General features: G+C 42.7%; 1 protein-coding gene across 3 annotated transcripts in view; it reads left to right on the forward strand.

The window, feature by feature from the left end:
* Positions 1-17,500, forward strand: part of stk38b (serine/threonine kinase 38b) — a 25,568-nt gene that overhangs the window by 6,640 nt on the left and 1,428 nt on the right. For all 3 annotated transcript variants that reach the window (XM_053484645.1, XM_053484643.1, XM_053484646.1), the window contains exons 7-12: positions 9,355-9,509; positions 9,750-9,852; positions 9,950-10,011; positions 10,144-10,261; positions 12,609-12,732; positions 12,954-13,049. In XM_053484645.1, coding sequence (XP_053340620.1) covers positions 9,355-9,509; positions 9,750-9,852; positions 9,950-10,011; positions 10,144-10,261; positions 12,609-12,732; positions 12,954-13,049 — 658 coding nt within the window. The remainder of the gene's footprint in view (positions 1-9,354; positions 9,510-9,749; positions 9,853-9,949; positions 10,012-10,143; positions 10,262-12,608; positions 12,733-12,953; positions 13,050-17,500) is intronic.

Consider the following 17,500-nt stretch of genomic DNA (forward strand, 5'->3'; position numbering starts at 1 on the left):
TGTTATGCACATAAAATTTGACACTATGCTGGTTCACACACACCCTTTCTCTCTCTCTCTCGCCTTTAGCATGTGTGTATGTTTGTGAACCGGCACGATGTCATATTACGCGCGCGCACACATAAGGACAGACCCAAACACACACACATATTGCCTGTGTACATAAACGGAAACACTTATCTGTCTGGATTTATTTTAACTTTTTTTACACAGGTAAAGTGCAGGTTAATTTGTTTTATTTTTACTTTATATTTTGTGTTAATTATTATGTTTCCGAATGTTTTGGAATACGAGCCCGTTTCCGGAACGAATTATGCTCATAATCCAAGGTTCCACAGTATTTCCATATATAACTTAAAAATGAATAAATAAATAACATTACAGGAGAATATAATATACAGGAGAAACCTAATGTTATTTATTCGTTAATTGTTAAGTGGCAATTAATATGGAAATACTAAATGATTTTGTACGTAATTATGCAGACATGATAAACATATATAACAAAATTGGTACAGCATATAATATGGTGCCTAAGACTTTTGCACAGTACTGTACCTACACACATACGCACACATACACACACATACACTCACACGTACATACACACACACACATATTCAATTCAATTCAATTCAATTCAATTTTATTTGTATAGCGCTTTTAGCAATTTTCATTGCCGCAAAGCAGCTTTACATAGTCAAAAGAATTATTTAAGTTTGTATGAAATGTGAATTTGTATGAATCAAAATGGTCAGTTTGTCCCTGGTGAGCAAGCCGAGGGCGACAGTGGCAAGGAAAAACTCCCTGAGATGGTAATAGGAAGAAACCTTGAGAGGAACCAGACTCAACAGGGAACCCATCCTCATCTGGGTGAAACAGAAAGCAGTAAATGATCTGCATTTATACAGTGTGTAGGGTGGGAGGCAGTTCAGCTATAATAGCTGATGTTAATTGATGTTAATATGGAGTCCAGGTAGTTATTGAAGACCCAGGTAGACTTGTAAGAAGTTCCAGTCATGAACTATCGAACTGTCAAGTCCCCAGAGAAACAGTTGCCAACACCAGTCAAGGCCAGAACCATTTTCTAGGTAGAGAGAATCATCCCCAGACACCAGACGCATCAATACAATAGTCCAACCTAGAGGTGATAAAAGCATGAACTAGTTTTTCTGCGTCGTTTAGCGACAATAAATTTCTTATTCTGGCAATATTTCTGAGGTGAAAGAATGCTATCCTGGTAATATTATCTACATGTGCTTCAAATGAAAGGCTGGAATCAATAATCACACCAAGGTCTTTCACTGTTGCATTTGATGGAACAGAAAGGCCATCTAAAGTTACGGTGTGATCTAAAATTTTACTCCTAGCTGTATGCGGTCCTATGACTAGAACTTCTGTCTTATCCGGATTTAGCAGAAGGAAGTTAATTAGCATCCAATTTCTTATGTCCTGCACACATTGCTCAATTTTAGTAAGCTGTTTTTTCTCATCAGGTTTTGCTGAGACATATAACTGTGTATCGTCAGCATAACAATGAAAACTAATACCATGCTTACGGATTATGTTGCCCAGAGGAAGCATGTAAAGGGAAAAAAGCAGTGGACCTAAAACTGAACCCTGCGGAACGCCAAACTCCACTAGAGAACATGCAGAATAATCACCATTTAAGTCTACATACTGATAACGATGGGTCAGATAGGATCTGAGCCAGGAGAGGGCTGTACCCTTAATTCCCACTACATTTTCTAATCTGTGAAGAAGAATAGCGTGATCAACAGTGTCAAAAGCTGCACTGAGGTCAAGTAATACAAGCATAGTTACACAACCCTGATCAGAGGCCAACAGAATGTCATTTACTACTTTAACGAGCGCTGTCTCTGTACTGTGATGAGGCCTAAATCCTGACTGATACAGTTCATGTATGCCATTTCTATGTATATATGAGCATAACTGCTCCGCTACTATCTTTTCCAGAATCTTAGAGATAAAGGGGAGGTTTGATATTGGTCTGTAATTGGACAGCTGACAGGGGTCGAGGTCAGGTTTCTTAATTATTGGTTTGATAACTGCCATTTTAAAAGATTTTGGAACATATCCAATGCTGAGTGAAGAATTAATTATTCTCAACAGGGGTTCTATTATTGCTGGTACTATCTGTTTAAGAAAATGTGTCGGTACAGGATCTAATATACAGGTTGATGAATTTGAAGAAGAGATGAGTGAAATTAGTTCATTCTCTTCAAGGGGAGTAAAGTATTCTAGGTTCTGATCTGACATGGCTAGATTAACATCTGCATCAATTACATTGTTCGGTTTCAAAACCTCAATTTTATGCCTAATATTTACAATTTTATTATTAAAAAAGTTCATGAAGTCCTCACTATTGCATGATGTTGTAGAGATTTCTGCAGTGGTCTTATTTCTGGTTAATTTGGCTACAGCATTAAATAAGAATCTAGGATTATTTTTGTTATTTTCTATAAGAGTGGAGAGATATGTTGATCTAGCTACACTAAGAGCTTTTCTATAGTTCAGGATGCTCTCCTTCCATGCTATTTGAAATACTAGTAATTTAGTTTGACGCCATTTACGTTCTAATTTCCGAGCGGTCTGTTTTAGAGTGCGCGTGTGATCGTTATACCAGGGAGCAAGTTTTTTATCTTTAATAATTTTTCTTTTGACTGGAGCTACATTATCTAGGGTATAGCGAAATGTTGACTCTAAATATTCAGTCGCCTGATCGAGTTCTGTGGGGTCAGACGGTGATCTAATCAAAATTGGGAACTCTGGGAGATTACTGATAAAACTCTGTTTGGTAGTTGATGTGAATGTACGTTTCATACGGTAGCGCGGCGCTGTGTGTACATTATTATTGTGACACACTTGAATTGAGACAAGATAGTGATCTGAGATAACTTCAGATAGTGGTATTGTGAATAAATTTCTTATACTTAATCCAAATAATATTATTAAATCTAAAGTGTGACCTGCTTTATGAGTGGGTCCTACTACACAATGATTTACTCCTACCAAGTCCAGTATAGACATAAATGCAGTTCTCAGAGGGTCTTCTGGGTTTTCAAAATGAATATTAAAATCTCCAGCAATTAACACTTTGTCTACAGAAACGACTAGGTTTGAGAGGAAATCTGCAAATTCACTAAGAAATTCCGAGTACGGCCCTGGAGGTCTGTAAATGACAATTAGCGGGATCGACTGAGCTGACTTAATATAGTTAAATACACTTATGTTACTATAAAGAATTTCAAATGAATTAAATTTGTGTCCGTGTTTTTGTACAATAGTCAAATTATCATTGTGAATAACTGCGACGCCTCCTCCTCTACCAGTTAACCGAGGCTGGTGTATGTAGCTGTATCCAGGAGGACTAGCTTCATTTAGAGCTACATACTCGTCCTGTTTAATCCAGGTTTCTGTTAAACAGAGTATATCAAACTCCTGATCTGTGATAATTTCATTAACTATAACTGCTTTAGATGCGAGAGATCTAATATTTAACAGTCCTAGCTTCAGATCAGAGGTGCCGGCTGCGCATTCAGTCTGATCCAAGTTTGTAGTCTTTATGCTAATTAAATTACTAAAACAGACTTTCTGAGTCTTTCTAAATTTGATTTTAGCTCGGGGAACAGACACAGTCTCAATAGAGTGAACCCTGAGTGACGACTCTATGCAGCTAGCAGACGGTTGGGTTAGCCTGTCTGTCTGCTCCCTGGCCTGGGCTCTGGATTGTCACCGATTAACTAGGCCTTTTCTAAGACTATGAGCTATACTACAAGAAATGAGAGCAGCACCTTCCCGAGTGGGATGGACACCGTCCCGCCCTAACAGGCCAGCTTTGCCCTCAAAGGTCTTCCAATTCTCAATAAAGCCCACGTTGTACAGTACACACACATATAGTAGGTGCCATGTCAAATAGCCGCAGCCATGTGAATGGCGTGCGAATGGCGTACGGCTGCCCTATGGACGGTGTGATCCCTCCTCCCTCTACTGCCAGAAAGGCGTGTCGAGATTTCACAGTAAACACGCCCATTCAAGGCCTATTTATGCATTTACCTGGTTCCACCACTAGATGGTGCTTCGTTCTCAAGGACACGTTAACACAAGCCAGCAATTTATCTGCACTGAGTTGCAATCACGGGATTTTAACAAACCCACCCCCACCCCCGCCGAACTGACGCTGCCAAACTGCACTAGAGATGAAGATGGCGGATTAATGGACTATTCGCGGTAAGTGGTGTTTTATTATATAAAATTTGTTTGGGATTAGTTTACAGTTTATTTCCCAGTTTAGTTTTTTATTGGCGTTTTGAAAATCACTGGCAGCACCAGCAGCGGTCAGATGTAACTTTAGATAAGTTAATGATCTGTTTATCAAGTCTGGAGTTAACATTACAGCTTACTGTCAGTGTCACAAACTCACAATGTCACTCCTCTTTAACTAAAAAAGACACTAAAGCTTCGAAAATACTATTAATGTCCCTATTACAAAAGAAGAGTGAAGATGAGTGTTTGTGCTCTCTGAAAATACCTCCAGAGTCTCACTGAGTGTTGTCTGGATAATTCAGCATTTATTTATTCTTTGGGTAAGAGTTAATCTGCAGGTTATTTCTGTAAATATATGTGATGCAGTTTATGAAGGACACAAGCTGAGGATAGATGTACAGGAGCTCGCGAGCCAGGTTTATATTTTTCCCACTTTGGCCGTGACATTGCGCGGTAGCGCGAGCGCTTAGTTACCGAGCTGGATAAAAACTCTGAGGTGTTTATCAGTTAAGGAGTGGGGGGAGGTGTGTGTGTGGGGAGGAGAGGTGTGTAGGGGGATTCAGTACTCGGGAAGTTATAGTTTGGCTTCAGAGATGAACTAATGCTCATATACGACTGTTATATCGCTTAACTTATTTGTATGAAAAGCGCATTAAGTAAATTCTCGGTTAATTAAATGCAGACAATAATACAGACAGATAGTGGCTAACGCTAACAAAGTTCACTGGTTAACATAAGCACAGTATTTTAGCACAGTAATTTACATTCCAGAATTCCCCAAAACAGTATTTGTCACACTCTGTGGTAAATAGGTTTATTAATATATTTTATTTTTATTACAACTAGATGTTCTGTAAAGTTTATTTATCTTTGTCTTCACTAAATTCTCTTGTTGTCTTTAATCAGAGCTCCGCTGTGGAGGATTGGGGGGTCAGATGGGTGACGGTTGGCCTTTTGGACCCACTGGAGGAGCCTGAACAAGCTGCTGAGGGAGCTGAGGGAGGGATGACGTCACAGTGCAACAGCTTTAGAATGAGGTTTGGTCAGGTCTATATTCTAAAACATAGAATTGCAAACCGTCTGATACTTTGGGGGAAACAAAGACTTAAACTGTTCTATCTTTAATAGTTTTTAAAATGGATATTTTAATATACACCGCGTTCCAAATTATTATGCAAATTGGCTGTAAGTGTCATAAACATTAAATGTTTAGTTTTTAAATTAAACTCATGGATGGTGTTGTGTCTCAGAGCTCTTTGGATCACTGAAATTAATCTCACACACCTGTGATAATTAGTTTCCCAGATGAGCCCAATCACAGGAAAAGTACTGAAGAAGATTGTTCCACATTATTAAGCAGGCCACAGGTTTCAAGCAATATGGGAAAGAAAAAGGATCTCTCTGCTGCCGAAAAGCGTCAAATAGTGCAATGCCTTGGACAAGGTATAAAAACATTAAATATTTCACTAAAAACTTAAGCCTGATCATCGTACTGTGAAGACATTTGTGGCTGATTCAGATCACAGACGGGTTTCGTGCAGATAAAGGCAGAATGAGAAATGTTTCTTTCAGACAAATTCATCGGATTAAGAGAGCAGCTGCTGAAATGCCATTATAAAGAAGCAAACGGGTATTTGAAGCTGCTGGTGACTCTGGAGTCCCGCGAACCTCAAGGTGTAGGATTCTTTAGAGGCTTGCAGTTGTGCATTAACCAACTATTCAGCCACCCCTAAAACGGTTGCAGTGGGCCGAGACATACATGAAGACTAGTCTTGTTTACTGATGAGTGTCGTGTCACCCTATATGGTCCAGATGGATTGAGTTGTGGATGGTTGGTGGATGGCCACCTTGTCCCAACAAGGCTGCAAAGTCAACAAGGAGGTGCCGGAGTCATGTTTTGGGCCGGAATCATGGGGAGAGAGCTGGTAGGCCCCTTTAGGGTCCCTGAAGGTATAAAAACCTCGGCAAAGTATATAAAGTTTTTGACTTTCTTCCATGATACAAAAAGAAGAACCGTGCCTTCCGTAGCAAAATCATCTTCATGCATGACATGCACCATCTCATGCTGCAAATAATACCTCTCTGTCATTGGCTGCTATGGGAATAATAGATGAGAAACTCAGGGTGTGGCCACCATCCTCCCCTGACCTCAACCCCATTGAGAACCTTTGGAGCATCCTCAAGTTAAAGATCTAGGAGAGGAGGCAGTTCACATCAAAACAGCAGCTCTGGGAGGCTATTCTGACATACTGCAAGAAATTCAAGCAGAAACTGTCCAAAGACTCACAAGTTCAATAGATGTAAGAATTGTGAAGGTGATATTAAAGAAGGGGTCCTAGAGTAAGATGTAACATGCCCTGTTAGGATGTTTTTGATTTAAATAGTTTTTATTTCAGTAAATATTACCTCGAAAGGCCATTTCTTTAGTTCTTTAAAACCTATACATTTTTTTAACTCTGTTGTGCATAATATTGTTATCATTCTGAGGTTTAATAAAATTAGAATTATACCCTAATGGTTGATGACTTGAAAATTATACTGACTGTCATTTGCATTGACTAATTATGAAAATCAGAGAAATATATCATTTGCGTAATAATTTGGAACGCGGTGTAAAAGAGCCAGATAGAGACTGATAAGCAGCTGGTCTTATCCAGGTATTTTAATGAACTTTAAGCTAAAATACAACATGTATTCACCTGTTTTATACAAAATACTGTTTTAACTTTGACTAGTTTTGGAAGAATAATTATTTTTAAGACATGTTTGCGTGTTTAAATTGTTGGGGGATTGTTTGGGGTACTACGCACACATGGTCTATTGTATCCTCAAGTGAAATACATCAATACGTTAATAATTTACACCATGATAACATTAGTGGAGATTAATTAGTGGAGAAGGATCTGAAGAGACTTGTCTCTATTACATCATGACTTTGAGACGTTCACAGTATATAGACAGAGTTTATTTTGCTGACCATTAAAAACAGCCATGTCCAATAAAACAGTGCATCTTTAATAAGCCACATTGGTTTCGAGTCAGAAAGACTGAGAAGCCCCGTAATCGGTGATTGTTTTTGTATTTGTGCTTTTGTATATATTTTTTAAATGTTTAAATAAAACAAGATTTTCAGAGTATATAATTTGTCGTGTCATCTGTTTACAGCGTTGGCTGATTTTGTGATTGAGACCCATACGGGTTACGTTGAAATAATTTTTATTAGTAGCAGTAGTAACCTTGGATAAATCACAATAAAAGCCCACTCTCTCTCTCTCTCACACACACACACACACACACACAAATAGCACATGAAATCGCATAAAACCAAATGGAACTAGGGCTAAAAATGTAAGCAGTAGAATCCAGTAGTCTCCTGTAGGTGAATCCTGTCCTGATAACAGGCGCTGACCCTCTGGAACTACTTAGTTCTGTTAGTATTGTTTTTAAGTGTGAATGTTTATGGGGATTTAATCTGTCTCTGCTGCTGCATCTATTCACCGTAGTGATAAGTGATTAATGTCCCATCAGATCTTTGATGGGGGAACGTTGTGTATGGTTAAATGACTAAAGACATACTGATGGGTAGATATTTGTTCCAGATGTTATGCACCTTTAATCGATTTGTTATGCCAATTTTTAACTGTCAGTGAAAAGAACATCAGCGAAAACATTAGAAATATAACGAAAACAAACCCAAGCAAAAGTTAAATTTTGAGCTTTACTTTGAAGCAAAATATTATCTAGCAGTGTATTATGTAGTGGTTAGCACTGTCGCCTTGCACCTCCGGGTTCGATTCGAATCAGTTGTTATTTATTTTTTTACCACATCATCTTTTTATGAAACTATGGTGACAATGTAAGAACTGCCTGTATATATTGGACTTACTGTTTAGAGCTTCCTGGACACAAGTTAACTGGAACAGTCACTGCTCCACCTGGTGGGATTTTACAGCATTGCAACCATCTTATTGGAAAGCGCATGGGGGCGTTTATGGGGCGGGGCATCGTTAACTGCGTCATCGCAGGGGATCACATTCCGTGCACGGATCGTACATGGTCCTGTCACGGTCCAGGCGGCTGTTTGACATGTCTCCTACTGTAGACACACACACACATATACACACGTACACAGGTACACACACACACAGTCTGTGTGCAGTGTGTGTCTGTGCAGTGCATGTGTGTGTGTGCGTGTGTAAGTGCGATGTGTGTGCAGTGTGTGTGTGTGTGTGTGTGAGTGTATGTGTGTGTGTTATAGAGCTGTGGTTGTGACTGCGCCCCCTGTAGGGGACACGGTGGAGTGTGTGTGTGTGTGTGTGTGTGTGTGTTATAGAGCTGTGGTTGTGACTGCGCCCCCTGTAGGGGACACGGTGGAGTGTGTGTGTGTGTGTGTGTGTGTGTGTGTGTTATAGAGCTGTGGTTGTGACTGCGCCCCCTGTAGGGGACACGGTGGAGTGTGTGTGTGTGTGTGTGTGTGTGTGTTAGTGTGTTATAGAGCTGTGGTTGTGACTGCGCCCCCTTTAGGAGACACGGTGGAGTGAGTGTGTGTGTGTGTGTGTGTGTGTGTGTGTTAGTGTGTTATAGAGCTGTGGTTGTGACTGCGCCCCCTTTAGGAGACACGGTGGAGTGTGTGTGTGTGTGTGTGTGTGTTATAGAGCTGTGGTTGTGACTGCGCCCCCTGTAGGAGACACGGTGGAGTGTGTGTGTGTGTGTTAGTGTGTTATAGAGCTGTGGTTGTGACTGCGCCCCCTGTAGGAGACACGGTGGAGTGTGTGTGTGTGTGTGTGTGTTATAGAGCTGTGGTTGTGACTGCGCCCCCTGTAGGGGACACGGTGGAGTGTGTGTGTGTGTGTGTGTGTGTGTGTGTGTGTGTGTGTTAGTGTGTTATAGACCTGTGTTTGTGACTGCGCCCCCTGTAGGAGACACGGTGGAGTGAGTGTGTGTGTGTGTGTGTGTGTGTGTTAGTGTGTTATAGAGCTGTGGTTGTGACTGCGCCCCCTTTAGGAGACACGGTGGAGTGTGTGTGAGTGTGTTATAGAGCTGTGGTTGTGACTGCGCCCCCTGTAGGAGACATGATGACACTGCTGATGAAGAAGGACACCCTGACGGAGGAGGAAACGCAGTTCTATGTTGCTGAAACGGTTCTGGCCATCGACTCCATCCACCAGCTCGGCTTCATCCACCGAGACATCAAACCTGATAACCTGCTGCTCGACTCGAAGGTCTCTCTCTCTGTCTCTCTCTCTCTCTCTCACACACACACACACACATACACACACACACACACACACACACTTTCTGTGTTCTCTGCAGTTTTCATTATGACCTTAAAATTAACCCCCCCCTCTCTCTCTCTCTCTCTCTCCACACCTTCTTCCTCTTCTGCTTTCTTGTTCCTCTTTTTTTCACTACACACTGAGCTGCAGTGCGCTTCACTGTGTGTGTGTGTGTGTGTGTTTCAGGGTCATGTTAAACTCTCAGATTTCGGGCTGTGTACTGGACTTAAAAAGGCTCACCGTACCGAGTTCTACAGAAACCTGAGCTACAGTCTCAACACTGACTTTAGTAAGTGCAGGCCTGTTTCCCAGCATGCACCGCTGCTTATCATGCCTCTTACTCAACTCTGCGTGTGTGTGTGTGTGTGTGTGTGTTGCACCCACAGGCTCTCAGAACATGAACTCTAAGAGAAAAGCAGAAACATGGAAGCGCAACAGGAGGCAGCTGGTAATAACACACTGATAACACCTCTCTCTCTCTCTCTCTCTCTCTCTCTGTCTGTCTGTCTGTTAGTCTGTCAGTCTGTGGGTCTCTATGAGCTGTTTATCTGATGTGTGTGTGTGTGTGTGTGTGTGTCAGGCGTTTTCCACAGTGGGGACCCCAGACTACATTGCCCCGGAGGTATTCATGCAGACGGGCTACAACAAGCTGTGTGACTGGTGGAGTCTGGGCGTCATTATGTATGAGATGCTAATTGGTGGGTGGAGCTCTGTACCCGTGTGTACCCGTGTGTACCCGTGTGTACGTGTGTACCCGTGTACCCGTGTGTACCCGTGTGTACCTGTGTACCCGTGTGTACCTGTGTGTTTGTGTGTACAGTAGGTAGACAACCAGAATGCCTATTACCGCCACGCTCACTGCTGCAGCAAAACAACAGCAGCCAAAATAAATCAGTTGCATTTTAAAGTAATTCGTGAAATGACCGCCAGGTGGCGTAAAAAGTGACATTTTTCACTCACCGCAGTTTAGAATAGTTTTAAATAGAATTAAGTCATAAAAAAGTCATAACAATATGTTGTATCAAAGAAATACTACAGTGATGGTAATTTCCACATCTGAGAACTTTATACAACAAAAATGAAAAATCTGGACTAGAGATATTGATATTTATTGTATAATAATGAGTCAAAAAAACAAACATTGGTTAAATGTTGTTTGGACAGACGATCAAATTCACTAGCTGATCATTTTATTTGTACAAAGAATGAACTGTTATATAGCCTGTCTCTGTTTGTATCTGTTTTTTTATAAATACATTTAAAGACATCAAACTTTAAATATAGAAATAACTGGAACTTTCAGAATAAAATAACACCGGCCCAACACAGCCTCATCTCGAAAATAATTCGTCCTCTTTAACTTCCTAGGTAGTCTAATCAGCGCTCAGCCGCACGCATAAAGTTAAAAAATGCAGGGGGAACAGGATGATCAGGGGGAACAGGATGATCAGGGGGAACAGGATGATCAGGATGATCAGAGGGAACAGGATGATCAGGGGAAACAGGATGATCAGGGGGAACAGGATGATCAGGATGATCAGGGGGAACAGGATGATCAGGGGAAACAGGATGATCAGGGGGAACAGGATGATCAGGGGGAACAGGATGATCAGGGGAAACAGGATGATCAGGATGATCAGGGGGAACAGGATGATCAGGGGAAACAGGATTATCAGGGGGAACAGGATAATCAGGGGGAACAGGATGATCAGGGGGCAGGGGGAACAGGATGATCAGGGGAAACAGGATGATCAGGATGATCAGGGGGAACAGGATGATCAGGGGAAACAGGATGATCAGGGGAAACAGGATGATCAGGGGAAACAGGATGATCAGGATGGTCAGGGGGAACAGGATGATCAGGGGGCAGGGGGAACAGGATGATCAGGGGAAACAGGATGATCAGAGGGCAGGGGGAACAGGATGATCAGGGGGATCAGGATGATCAGGGGGAACAGGATGATCAGGGGGAACAGGATGATCAGGGGGCAGGGGGAACAGGATGATCAGGGAACACAGGATGATCAGGGGAAACAGGATGATCAGGGGGAACAGGATGATCAGGGGACACAGGAAGTGCCTGAACTCAATTTTGAGTTTCATGGCAAAAGGTGTGAATACTTGTGTCCATGTGCTTTCTAATTTCTTTTTTTTTTAATACATTTGCAAAAATCTCAAGTGACCTTTTTTCATATTGTTCTTATGGGGTGTGTGTAGAATTCTGAGGAAAAAACTAATTTAATCCATATTAGAATAAGGCTGTGACGTAACAAAATGTGGAAAAATTATGCACTGTGAATAGTTTCAGAATGTACTGGAGTTTTACTATATAGTTTTTGCACATTAATCTGACAATGTTTTAATTTAATGGTCATTAAGTTTCCGTTTATTTCAGTTAATAAATCTACTACAAATTTAAAGAACACAAAATATAAGATGACTCAAGACCCTAAACGTGTAGCTTTTCTAATTACACATAATAAAATCTAAAGGCTCACGGCGTTAACGTTTACGTTGCTTAAATCCTAAAAATATTGAATTTAATTTTAATTATAAATTTGGACTGTAATGTTACTAATGTGATTATAAATTTGTTTAATTACAATGTTTTACTTGATTTAATCTGCAACAACTCTAGACGAGCTGGGGCTCATTAATCCTGGAGAGAACGACCTGATGCCTGAGGCGTCAGTCTGTAGTTATATACAATAGCGCCACTCAGCGGTAAAAACCAACAAACGCACAAACCCAAATGCTGTCGCAGAGCGCCGCAACGGTAAAAGTAACATACCGCTTGTCCACCTACTGTACATGTGTGTACATGTGTGTTTGTGTGTACCTGTGTGTACCTGTGTGTATCTGTGTGTTTGTGTGTACCTGTGTGTTTGTGTGTACCTGTGTGTTTGTGTGTTTGTGTGTTTGTGTGTACATGTGTGTTTGTGTGTACATGTGTGTTTGTGTGTACATGTGTGTTTGTGTGTACTTGTTTTACTCTTTTAAACTGGACAGTCTTTTGTGTGTGTGTGTGTGTGTGTGTGCACGCAGGATATCCACCCTTCTGTTCCGAGACTCCTCAGGAAACGTATAAAAAGGTGATGAATTGGAAGGAGACGCTGGTGTTTCCCCCTGAGGTGCCGATCTCTGACAGAGCCAAACACCTCATCCTCAGGTAGCACACTTCCCATACTCCCTAACCCCTACATCCTAACCCCTACACCCTTACACTCTTATCCCGTCTCCCTGAATCGTGTGCACTACACAGCAAAAGCATGTGCACTACATAGGGCATGTCGGGCAATAACCAGCAACACTTTCCTAAAACATAGCAGTGCATTTCTAGGACACTGAGACTGTGTGTGTGTGTGTGTGTGTGTGTGTGTGTGCATGCAGGTTCTGTTGTGAAGCAGATCACCGTATCGGAGCTGCAGGTGTTGAGGAGATTAAGAGGAACCCGTTCTTCGAGGGAGTTGATTACGATCACATCAGGTCACTGACTCCATCAACTTCTTCTGCTTCTTTCAACAATATATAATTATTAATTTTAAACAGCGATATAACAGAGTAAACATGTAGAGTTTCAGTGCACACTTTATAAACTCCTTAAAAACCCTCGTACCTCCCACCTGACCCCTCCCTGACTCCAAGCAGGCTTTGTGTAAAAAAGGCTAGACGCCAGGGATATTTAAAGAAGGAAAGGAAAGAAACAAAACATGGAGCTGGAAGTCTGGGTTTAGTCTGCAAACAAAAAACAAGAGGAACTCGGGCCCACACCTGTTAAAATTTTGTGGTGAATCTTTTTCAGGGACAAACAGGACATAATGTCCCTGAAACACTGGGCATGAGTGGGTGACGTGATATCCTTCTGCTTGATTAAAAAAACGCCGGGCCAGGAGGGATGCAAAAGACAATAATCATCGTTTAGCTGAAGTTAGACACCTATCATTGTTTCCAGTGATACCAAAAAGAGCAATCACAGGGTCTGGTTCAAGGTTGCATTGATAATCCCTCCCGAATTTTTCCAAATTCAGGCACGTCCCGTACATATGAATAAGAGACGCCTCTCTGCTTTTACATTTATCACAACAAGAATCGACGTCTGGGTAAAAACGAGAGAGCTTAAGTTTGGGGATATGAGCCCTGTGTACAACTTTACTCTGTAATAAAGATGGCTGGTGTGACTTAAACCCATTAATTCACCATGAATAGCGGATATTAGGCCTTTACGCAGCGCGAACAAACAGGCAATTATCTATAATATTTACATCAGGAGCCTCAGGGAAATTTGGTACTAAAGAGCTAATTGTACGTCTTACTGTAAAAAAAAAAGAGAATTGGGTGTTCAAACGATGCAAACCTATGATTAACAAACAGATTTTTACAAAGCTTGATGCCTTTATTGTATCTCTTGTATTAAAATTTTTGCAGAAAAAGTTAACTTTTGTGCAAATTCAATTTATATCCTTAAAAAATGGCTAAATTTACTATGCAATGACAGCAAAGGTGGCAGGGAGGAGATGGATGGATTTAAAATAAAAAATAGAAGATCATCTGCATATATGCATTGCGTTGGATCACCTAATCCAAGATGGCGGCGTGGCAGTAGCACGCAGGGGCCGCTCCGGAGCCATAATGGTGCTACTTTGCTTAATTCGTGTCGTAGCGAGTTTATTTTACACAGTATATTTACATCGGCGCCAGACACTTTAAGAACTCAATAATCCGGTAAAATACATTCAAGATGAGCTGCCTGAGAAGCTACGCGACCTCGGCTTGCTTCAAGAACCAGGCCTCCAGTTCTCTGCATTGCCTGATGCCGGTGGCCAGAGGAGGGGACATCATAAGTGGTGCGCGAGGAAGCCGAAGCGCGGCAAGCGGGCGGGAGTCTGTGCTAGACAACAAACCCTAAAATCAAACCTTCATCAATCATCATCGTCAAATGTTTGCTCCCTAGAAAATAAACTGGACTACACAGCATGAGTTTGGGGTCTGCTGCATTTTTGTTTTTACTGAGACATGGCTCAGCGACAGAGTTTGACTGTTAGATGTAGACCTTTTTATTTACCGTGGGAATTCACCACCATTTTCATTATCAGAGGGTACATTCCACATAGTGCTACTGCTAAGGAGGCGCTCTGTGAACTGTATGCAAGGATCAGTTATCTGCAGAACACACTCCCTGATGGACTGTTTATTGTCGCTGGAGATTTCAACCATGGAAATCTCAAGTCAGTGATCCCTAGATTCCATCAGTATGTGGACTTTGCAACAAGAGGGGAAAACACTGAATCTTGTTTACACAAACATTCCCGGCGCATGTCAGGCAGAGCCCCGCCCCCACCCTGGCTACTTAGACCACTCTCTGTTATGCTAATTCCAGCATACACACTACTAGTCAGAAGTTCAAAACCAGTTCTGAAGCAGGTGAAAACCTGACCAGCAGGAGCCATCTCTGCTCTTCAGGACTGGTTTGAGAACACGCTGCGACTTACTGCGACTTGACCGACTTGGAGGTGTACACGTCATCAGTGACCAGCTACATCAACAAGTGCACCGATGATGTCACTGTCTCCAAGAACATCATCTCACGACCCAATCAGAAACCGTGGATTACTGCAGAGGTGCGTGGACTTCTGAGGACCCTAGACTCAGAAGAACAGCAAGGGCCAAACTGTCCCGGGCCATCAGAGATGTAAAGTGCGCACATGCCCAGAGAATCCACAACAACTTCAAGGACAGCGGTGACACACGGCGCATGTGGGGGCATACAAGCCATCACCAAGTACAAGACATCATCACCTGCCTGTAACAGTGAAGGCTCCCTTCCAGATGCTTAAATCGTTACACCAGCAAGCACCCATTTACTTATCTGAATTGCTGCACCACCATACCCCCCTGAGAAGTTTGAGATCCTGTGACCAGAACCTCCTCTTAATCCCACACTGGTTATTGGGCCTCGTCTTTGGAATGTCTTGCCAATTAATATCCGAATGGCTCCTAGTTTACCTATTTTTAAATTCCTTTTAAAAAACTATTTGTTTTCCACGACCTATTGTGCCTACTAGTTTTATTAGTTTTGTGTGTATCGTGTACTTTTAGCCTTTTTATGATGTGGATGTACAGCACTTTGGTCAGTCTCGCGGCTGTTTTAAATGTGCTATATAAATAAACTAAACCTAAACCTTAACCTAAACCAGATGCGCTGAACAGCTTCTATGCATGGTTCAACATGCAGAACGATGTGACTGCGAGGAAGACCACCCCTCCGACAAACGACCAGGTGCTGTGTCTCACAACGGCCGATGTGAGGAAACTATGAAGAGTCAACCAGACAACATCCCAGGCAGAGTGCTCAGAAAATGTCCAGAACAGCTGGCAGAAGTTCTTCAACATCTCTCTGAGCAGCGCCGTAGTTTCCTGTGCCGAAGAAGTCTTCTGTGTCCTGTCTTAATGACTACCGCCCTGTTGCACTCACACACATCATCATGAAGTGCTTCGAGCGGCTCGACATGAGACACATCACGATCCTGCTGCCCCCTCACTCGACCCACTGCAGTTTGCACATCATTCAAACTGTTTGATGGACGACGCCATCTCCACCACACTCCACCTGGCACTGACACACCTTGACAAGAAGGACACTTGCGTTAAAATGCTATATATAGACTTTGGTTCAGCATTCAATACAATCATCCCCTAACACCCGATCAGGAAGCTGAGCCTGTTAGGCCTGAACACCTCCCTTCTGTAACTGGATCCTGGACTTTCTGACCAAAAGACCTCAGTCAGGGTGGATTGGGAGCTGCACCACCACACTGAGCACTGGGGCCCCCGAGGACTGTGTGCTCAGTCCCCTGCTCTTCACACTGCTGACTTATGATTGTGTAGCAACGCACAGCTTTAATCATAATATCAAGTTTGCTCATGACACGACAGTGGCGGGTCTTATCAGCAAGAACGACGAGTCAGCATACAGAGTGCAGAGGCTAACGGACTGGTGTAATGGACAACAATCTGTCTCTGAATGTCAATAAGAAAAAAGAGATGGTTGTTGGCTTCAGGAGGACAAGTGTGCCTATGTATGTATTTTATGTGTGTATTGGTTCTCACTCCCACTCTCGCGAGACTGCGTAGACGGTCGGAACAGGAAGATGGTGACGCATTGGTCACATGACCAGCTTGGCAGGGTTGCAGAACTATGTTTAGGAGGCCCTGGAAAAGCTGGAGAGAGCGGTCGTTAACTGTTTTCTGCGAAGAGACGCGATGTGGGAAAAGCAGCTGAAAAAGCTACGTCTCACTGGCTGTCTGACTCTTCGCCGACCACCAGCCTGCTCCTCTTCACCATCAACCCACCGCACAGCCCACACCTAGCGCTCCAGTCACGGCACCACAGAGCAAGATACCACTCCCAGGAAGCCAGGTCACTTTTGATGTTCTCCCATCAGCTGCAGCTCACTTATCCTAGCTGCAAACCTCATTAAAGCTGATGGGTACATCCTCCTGCCCTCCACAACCACCCAACCACAGGGAGTTTCCACGCTTCGGTGACTCCAGAGAGACAGCAGACAATGTGGAGGAAGAGCGGAGGGACGGCGTGCATCACAACAGGAACCCCAGGGTGGCTGATGGTCCCAGACCCACAGGGAGCGCAGCGGAGCAGAAGGTGAAGGGGGGATCAAACATGGAAAATGGCGGCAAAGCAGACACGGTTGATGGGCAGAAGCTGAAGGCTCCGCACAGCAAGGAGGAGGTGAAGAAAGACACTGATCGATCTTCAACCTCATGCCAAGCTGGATTTTTGGGTGATGAGCCCATTTCAGCATCATCTTTCCTATGCGCTACCTCCAAAGCCGGTAGAGCGTTACAACTTGACTTGACATGATATAGGGGGACTTTATGTTCTTCTCCCTGCCTCCTACATCCCAGATATATCCCTGTAA

This window comes from Clarias gariepinus, chromosome 23, assembly GCF_024256425.1.
Source record: "Clarias gariepinus isolate MV-2021 ecotype Netherlands chromosome 23, CGAR_prim_01v2, whole genome shotgun sequence".
NCBI classification, from domain to species: Eukaryota; Metazoa; Chordata; class Actinopteri; order Siluriformes; family Clariidae; genus Clarias; species Clarias gariepinus.